Consider the following 8,550-nt stretch of genomic DNA (forward strand, 5'->3'; position numbering starts at 1 on the left):
CACGCACGCACGCACGCACGCACACACACGCGCACATACACACACACACACACACACACACACACACACACAAAATGCGCGCGCGCATATACAGGATACTCCATTTATCATCCATATATGTATTGTTTATCTATATATGTATGTATACACATATATTGTTTGTATATATTAATTAATTATATGCGGCGTAACTTCTTTGCAACATTTGATCATATGTATAAATAATACGTTTCTCAAGAATTAAATTCTGATTACAGAACAATATATCATAAAATGTATCAATCGATACATTTATTTGGAATCAATGTTAAACTGTTATGCCGTATCATATCTGATAAAATGTACACAAATATAACGTTATTAGAATAAAAAATATATAACAAATAATGTATACATTCCCTTTCTCATATATATTTACAACGTATTCTTTTAAATTATATTTTATTCTACTTACCTGCTATATTTTTTTATTTTTCATAAACATCAATATGATTTTGGTATTAATTCGAGTGAAATGACAAAGAGTGAAATGACACATACACAGCAAAAACTTTTGCTGTAGATAATAGCAAAAAGATTTTAAAAGGTAAGTGCGAATTTTATATATTATTTTAAATCAATTAAAAATAAAAAGTATTAATAATGTAATAGATAAAACGAAATATGTAACAAATAATAAAAAATAATATGTATTTTTTTCCCCTTGACATTACTATGAATATTGTTAAATTGCTCAAACGTAACTTCCTTAAAATTACGAAGAATGAAAAAAGAATCTTTATTATAAAATTGATATTAAATTATTTATATATCTTCAAAAAGATCATTAATCTCATATAAAAATAGTACGCTTATTTATGGACCATTGTAATGATCAATAAAAAATCATGAGTTTAATAATATATTATCCAATTATTTATGTTAATAATCGCAAAATTATATTAATTTGATGAGTTGATAATATTAGTGTTCTTCAACTACACCCTTTTTGGAAGGACAAAAATTTATCTAGGTTTGACGATCTTTAATAGTATTTCGTCGGTGTTAGAAGATAAAATCCTAAAGAGGCCAGCCTGATGTGTGCTACTTGGGAAGATGTTTTTCACCTTGCAAACTAAACTTTGAAACAAATGAAAAAGAAGCACATCAGCGTAGCTATTTCAATTCACTCTGTATATAATTATACATATAAATTTCCAGAAAGGAATAAGTCGACAATTATATATATTAATAGTATGAATAACGCGGGTATATAATTTAGTAAATGAAAATCAATTAAAATAGATTGTAAAAAGATTCATTTCAACATTTACGAATGCGTACTTGTGAAAATCAGAATTTTTTCTTTATTCATTTAGAGGAATTGCATCAAGCAAATTTTCTATGTCTTTTATTACAAAAATAAATTGAATTTTTAAAAGTGGATACTCAATTCAAAATTCTGGAAGAAAAATTCTCTAAGAAATGCAATTTTTTTAAATCCAATTGAATCTAAAAAGTTTTTCCATTTAAAAGAATTCTATATCCGCATTCGGATGGATTAAAAATTCCAATCCATTTTAATCTATTCTCGTTTACTAGAAATGAATCATTACTATGATTTGTCTTCCATAATTGGGGTGATTAATCTTAGAGAAGTTATATTGAAGATATTGATTCTCATAAAATGTTTCCTTATGCATACGCCTTTGTTATAAATTAAGAAAAAAAGAAATCGAGAAAGATATTTGATCAATCGATATATGATCAAGTATATTATACATTTTTCCATTGTATTACTAACTACGTTTTATCTTTACAAACTTTGATTACAATCTCCTACATAACACCGGATATGTCTTGAGCAGATAACGCGAATAACGAAGCTAAGTCTATATTTTGTAACTCATTATGCAGTTATTATGCGTTCATAATAACAGCTGTACAGCTTTCTTGTATTTTTTTACTATATAAAAATCTGCGCAAATGTATTATGAGCACATAAGGATTGCATAACGAGTTTTGCATAACAAAGTATAGGGGTTGGAAGGGTAAAAGAGGGGACGTTGTGTGAGAAAGTTATTTTTCTCTTTCGTTAAATCTGGACGTATCATAAATATCTTAAATCACATTCACATTCACTAGATGAGTGCTACGTAATAACGTATTGTGTTTATAGATATTCATATGCATCACAAATGATCTGTAAATGACAACATTTAATTTTTATGCATAAGTAGATTATATGTATTTTTATAAAATTAAAGGAGAATATTTGTGAATTAATTTCACGTTTTCATTTCGTTTTTGTGTATTTTATATATGTACAAAAAATTTGCACATATCTAAAAAACATATAAGATTATTTTTATTTTTATTTCATGGATGAAATCATACATTGTAACTTATTGAAGTTAACGATAAATTAAAGAGTAAATTCTTGGATCTAAAAGTATATCCATGAAATAAAAGTTAAAGCAATCTTTCATATATCAAATACTATTTATCAATTTATTGCTTGGTATTGTCCATTTCTTTATTATGGGTAAGTATAATATAACATCGTTAAACATGACTCTATTTTTTTCTAAAAATGCATCTAGAGAATGCATCCAGTGAATGTAAAATAATTATGACGTCTAGTGTACCATATAAATATACGTATTTTATATTTACGTATCAACTATTGACACATGGAGATGCATATAACAATTTGACAGAATATACTCGTGCGATAACTTTATCAGCAAAAATTTCCTAACTGTCAACCATCAATAGTCTAACAGTATGTTATACATTGAAACAGTAACAACGAAATAAAAACAATGTATAGAATGAGAACAATATTTCTTATTAAAAAAATTAATTTCACTCTTGTAGATCTTTAAAAATATTTACAAAAGCGATTTGCTAATGTGAAATAAACATGTAATATCTTCAATAGAAAGAAAAAAATTTCATGTATCTATCGCAAATTGTTCAAGATGCGCAATTTTTTACAATTTATCTCAATTTCTTTGTGCGTGTGTTTAATCTGGCGATATCTCAGAACAATTTCAGATAAACTAAATATACTATACAATTTATACATAAAAATAAATACTGATAAAAACAATATTTTAATGAGAGTCTCTATTAAATAAAATGCAAATTCAATTTTTATTTGCAACAAACGTTAGTATAATATGCAATTTGCAATAGCGAGAGTACTTTAAATTTGTGTACCAATTATTTGTAACATATCCAACGAATTATGATATTTTTATTAGTACTTATTGCTAATTTTATTTTTTTTTGTTATTATGCTAAACCTGATTTGCTACATTTATATTTTTTGGTTCGTGTTATGTATGGTTCCAAAACATTTTTTGCTCAATTTACACACACACGCACACACACACACACGCGCGCGCGCGCACAAATATGCTCACACAGTTATTTTATATATTTTCATATTTGTATTGTTAGTACTTATTTCTATCAAAACATATCTTTTTCATAGAACTTTTTGATCGCGCCAAACATTTAGAAATGCTTTTTCTACATCTCGTGCTTTGAGATACACACACACACACACACACATTCTCTCTCTCTCTCTCTCTCTCTCTCTCTCTCACTCTCTCTCCTATATATTTATGTGAAAGCACCAGATTTAACACAGCACACAAATATATGCGTCCTAATGTTGCAAGATCGCGTTGCTCGCCGAGGTAACATTAGCTAAGATCTTTGGTAAGGCCGTCGTTGACGCATCCGACAATCCTCTGTCGCTCACGGTGCTATTCGACAATAATGTTGACATTAGAATTGTGGTTAATACATCGGTAGTCTTCGGCTTTGATATTGCTGTTGTTTTTTCAACGATAGGAAAAGTGGAAGATACTGCGGTCGTTAGAATACTCGCCGTTACATTAGAAAATACAGTTGTCGAAGTTTGAACTTTTGCCGTTTTCAAACATACGTCTTTGATTTGTACAGGTGGTCCAAGACATGCATCCATCATGTATGCCAATAGAGATCCAATAGTCAAACCAGTAGTGTATGATAAGGTCATAATATTACCTAAGGAAGTAAGATATTGATGTTAGATCTCGTATTAATCTTTATACATCTGCTGTCCCGTCAAAAAAATTTTTTTGACAGTAGACTATCTTAAATCTTTTTGAATAAAATTTCTAAATAATATCTCCAATCTCTACATAAATTTAAAATAAAATTCTTAATATTAGAATATCGCATCTATTTTAGAAATATAAATAATTGAAAGTTTAAAGATATTTATCTGAGTTTTTAATTTATTGTCCCAATAATAAAATATACCGTTTTTTCTCTTTCCTTCTTTATCAATATTTCACTTAATATTTTAAAGAAGATTTAAATTTATGATATACCTGCAAGTTCTCGATGTTCTTCCGGTACTTTACTAGGTGCCTGAATCATAGGTATGGAACCAACTATACCATTTGTAAGACCAAGTAACCAAGAGAATAGGAGCGGATATCCCTCACCAGAGAGAATAGGAGCACCACGCGGAATTGCGCAAAGAAAAAATAGAGGAATAAGTATGATCCGTGCGCTAGAGAAATAAAGCAGCTGAGTTCGTTTCCACTCATAAGGTATCAGAGCAAATACCTACAAGAAATTTAATTATCTTTATTATAATTCTATAAGAAATGTTTTTATCTTGCTATTTTATATTCATTCCATCTTCATTTTTAAAAGAGACATCAAATACTATTCTAATATTTTTTATTTCTTATAATTTTATCTATTTGAATTTTAATGATAATATATATTATACATATTATATATATTAAACATAAAAAAAAGAACAGTTTCAATAAGATTGAAACAAACAATTTATATATAATTTATATAATAATTGGCGATACCTTGCCGAGTAAATCAGAGGCATTAAAAGCAGTCATCAAAATAACTGGCATCCATGACTCGAATTTACAAGAGATTATTTCTGATACGATTCCTGGATAAAGGCAGAGCGTTATAAAGTAAGCAGCACCAATGCTGACCATATACGGAAAGATGAGTTTGGCAACTTCGAGTCTCGCAAGCAAACCTCCTAAAGAATATTGTTTTAAATGAATCATGAAGCTGATATTTTACATTTCAAATTGCGATTAAATCTTTTCAATCGCTTTGTGATTGATATTTGGTATGTATGTGAATTATATATAATCGTATAAAAAGTAATGTTATTTTAATACCATCTTAAGTAATATCTTAAAATAGTAATACAGTTCTCTCTGTAATTGACTTATGACATCTTATAAATCGGTACTTAAAATAGTCTTAAATATATAAGAATCGACTATGAATATCGATCTCATATAATAAAAATCTAGAAGTTTACGTAAAAAAGAATCAATTTCAATTTTCTCATTTCAACTGTTTTAACGATAAGTGAAAACAGCATTATTACTTTTTATGCCAGACCATGGCGTACTCGTGCTTTGTGTTCCGTAAGCTCCTCTCATAACTACGACATCTTCAACCTTGTAAGTTGGTCCAGCACTACCAGGTGGATTACCCGAAGGAGCACTAGGTTCATACACCGGATTGCTGAACGAAAATGCAGAATATTGTCCAGCTGCTGTAACAATCAAAATGTTTCTACAGTATCGCAATATCGCAGTATTTCAATTCTTCTTTTCAAAGCAATCTTTCTAAAACAATAATCTTTCAAAGAAATTCGGTATTCGTTTCTATCATTTCTATACTTGAGAATTAATTTCTTGATTACCATTCAAATCAGCACTTCCACTTGCAGATTCTGTTCCCAATGGACTCGTTTGAATCTTCAATACTCCATACTGACCTTTTGAGGGATCGCCGACTTGATCTAACGGATCCATCTATTTAACAATAACAAAAACTGCAATATTAATCATTAACTCATTGTTATTGCATCAATAATCAATTTCAAATAATTTAAGTAATTTCGAAAAAAATTATATTGCTTTCTCAAAATATTTATTCATATATATCATAATTTTCCAATTATCATTCCTCAATTTTCGAATGGAAATTTAAATAAGGAATACAACATGATTACGTACCAGACCGACATCCTCCGTTGGTTCTAACGTAATTCGATTTCTTTCCTGACATAGCGTTATGTAAAATTGCACAAAATCGGTTTTTCGTACTACTTGATGTAGCACAAAACATAACAAGATCGTCATATTCGATAAAATAAAAAACATGGATGTATTGCCACGTTCATCATTGAGTAGAGACTTTGTTATTATTCGATTGATTGACACCCAAAAACCAGCAAAACCTGAAAGTGTGTAGTAAGATATTTCTTTTTTCTTGTATTATATAGTAATAATTAGAAAAGATATACGATTACTCGTTACTCATAATATCGAACACCGACAAGGCGATCTCATTTTTACAATTTCTAACAAATTTCAATTCCTAACATTATTTAGAGTGCGGTCCACAAAGCTTTTTGATTGACCAATCGGAAGAAAGAAATTTACTAATTGACCAATCAAAAAATGTTTCGAATTTGTAACATCAAGTGGACCGTAGTCTTAAACGATTAAGTCATGAATTAAAATTCTGTTGAAATAATTTACTAAAGACAAATGCTGACCACTCATAAGATCAGTACTCACTTTCTCCAGTCATCACAGCTTGCGTATATCGACTAGGAAGCATTGATGTATACCCATAAAAACTTGATTGCTGAACTATAATGTCATACAGAAAATAAGATCAAATTTTTGTACTATATTAACAATATATAATTAATTATTAAATAGATATTTTGGAAAAATATTACGAGAAAATATTACAATATTCAGATTAATGAAATATATAATCTGTAAATATAATAGTAAGATTGGAAATAAGATCGTTTTATGTGAGTACATTACCTATAAATACGAAAAGCGTTATTTTTTTTTAATAATTCCTCAAATGTAATTAGAATCATCTTAAAAGAATTTATTACGAAAAATATTACTTCGGTCGGGAATTGAATCCGGATCTGTATTCCATGCGAGCGTCCTATCGTTAGACTATCAAGGCCTTAGCAATATTACTAAAAATATTTTGCTAACAATATTTTTCGCAATATTCTTTATAAGTTTTAAGATGTTTTTAATTTGAGAGGACTTCAATATTTCAGATTGATTGTGTTAAAAGTCCAAAAGAAACGGCGCATAATCATATTTCTAAGATAAATTTATTTAAAGGAATACATATATAGATATACATATATAGATATATTATGTATTAGTTTAACATTTAATTTTGATCGAAAGTGGCGTTTCTCGTATTTAGGTGTTGTAATTTGTAAATTTGTAACATACAAATACTTATAATCTGCAGAAAGCCACAATAATAAAAAGATCTAATGCAATTATAGATGCGTACAGTTACAATAATTATCATAAACATAAAAAATGTCAAACGTTTCAGAAACATTTTATTTAAGTTATTAAAAAGCAAGATAATCTGTGTTGAATTATTAATATTTCTTTTATTATTAATTAGTATTTCTTGGAATATGTGTTAAATAATTTTTAACATTAAATAAATTATACACATTAAATAAATTATATTATTAATTAATCGGAGAATAGATAAATGAATATTCTTGTAACATTTTTCCATTATTTAATATACTAATTGAATTGTGATCATTTTATTTAACTCTACCTGTACAACCGAGCGACACTATAGCGACGGCAACTAAATTAATCGTATAGGAAGTTGCAACGCCGAAAAGTTCCCACCAAATTTCACAGATCACCACAAAGTTCAGAGTAACGAAGGACACTAAATATCCTGAGCATTAAAGATTAAATTATATAATTATCGTATATTATTTTTTTGTTTTGTTTAAGAAGGAATTTCACTTCAGGCTCTAATGAGTATCAAGGAATGTATGATGCCTATTTGAGTCTAGATATAGACATGCGAATTTCATTTATTAGAACAAAAAACTAAATTCATATACGTTTCGATCCTTTGTTTGGATTCTTTTGAGTATAATAAGTTAAATTACGTTCACTTCAATTGTTTCTTTTTTAAACTCGATTAACTTAATGGCAATCTTACCAAATGTAATTCGTGTATTCAGCGATAAGGTCTCAACTAGAATATTGTTGGCAAAAACTGCGAAGAAAGCCATAATGATGTAAACAACAGACATGTCGAAAATCACAGTAGTTCCCGGATATCTAGCTTGAAAATAATCCACCGCTATAATGAAGCTGTAACAAACAATGGCACAATTGTTGATATATAAATCGCAAAATTTTTAACCAAGTTAAATGCAACGCGTAAAATTTTTGCCAATTTTTACAAAGTTGATTTATTTGTCAAAGATTACGAATTAAATATATTTTTCTCTGAAATATCGGAGAGAGTTGTTCGTCATTTACAAGACTGAATCTCTTTGAGAGTCAGAGTTGTCGTGGGAAAAAAAGTCAATTAATTATAATAATACGGCTTTAAAGATTATTTGTTTCAACTCTCTCTCTCTCTCTCTCTCTCTCTCTCTCTCTCTCTCTCTCTCTCTATATATATATATAT

General features: G+C 28.4%; 1 protein-coding gene across 1 annotated transcript in view; it reads right to left on the reverse strand.

Annotated features, from left to right (window-relative positions):
- Nucleotides 1-3,412: 3,412 nt before the first annotated feature.
- Nucleotides 3,413-8,550, reverse strand: part of LOC108694144 (equilibrative nucleoside transporter 4) — a 5,638-nt gene continuing 500 nt past the window's right edge. The window contains exons 2-10 of the mRNA XM_018203447.1: nt 8,074-8,228; nt 7,672-7,800; nt 6,624-6,698; nt 6,057-6,280; nt 5,741-5,852; nt 5,420-5,590; nt 4,872-5,059; nt 4,371-4,611; nt 3,413-4,041 (exon numbers count right to left, since the gene is read on the reverse strand). Of these exons, the coding sequence (XP_018058936.1) occupies nt 3,659-4,041; nt 4,371-4,611; nt 4,872-5,059; nt 5,420-5,590; nt 5,741-5,852; nt 6,057-6,280; nt 6,624-6,698; nt 7,672-7,800; nt 8,074-8,228 (1,678 nt within the window). The 3' untranslated portion in view covers nt 3,413-3,658. The remainder of the gene's footprint in view (nt 4,042-4,370; nt 4,612-4,871; nt 5,060-5,419; nt 5,591-5,740; nt 5,853-6,056; nt 6,281-6,623; nt 6,699-7,671; nt 7,801-8,073; nt 8,229-8,550) is intronic.

Source organism: Atta colombica, unplaced genomic scaffold, assembly GCF_001594045.1.
Source record: "Atta colombica isolate Treedump-2 unplaced genomic scaffold, Acol1.0 scaffold116, whole genome shotgun sequence".
Taxonomy (NCBI): domain Eukaryota; kingdom Metazoa; phylum Arthropoda; class Insecta; order Hymenoptera; family Formicidae; genus Atta; species Atta colombica.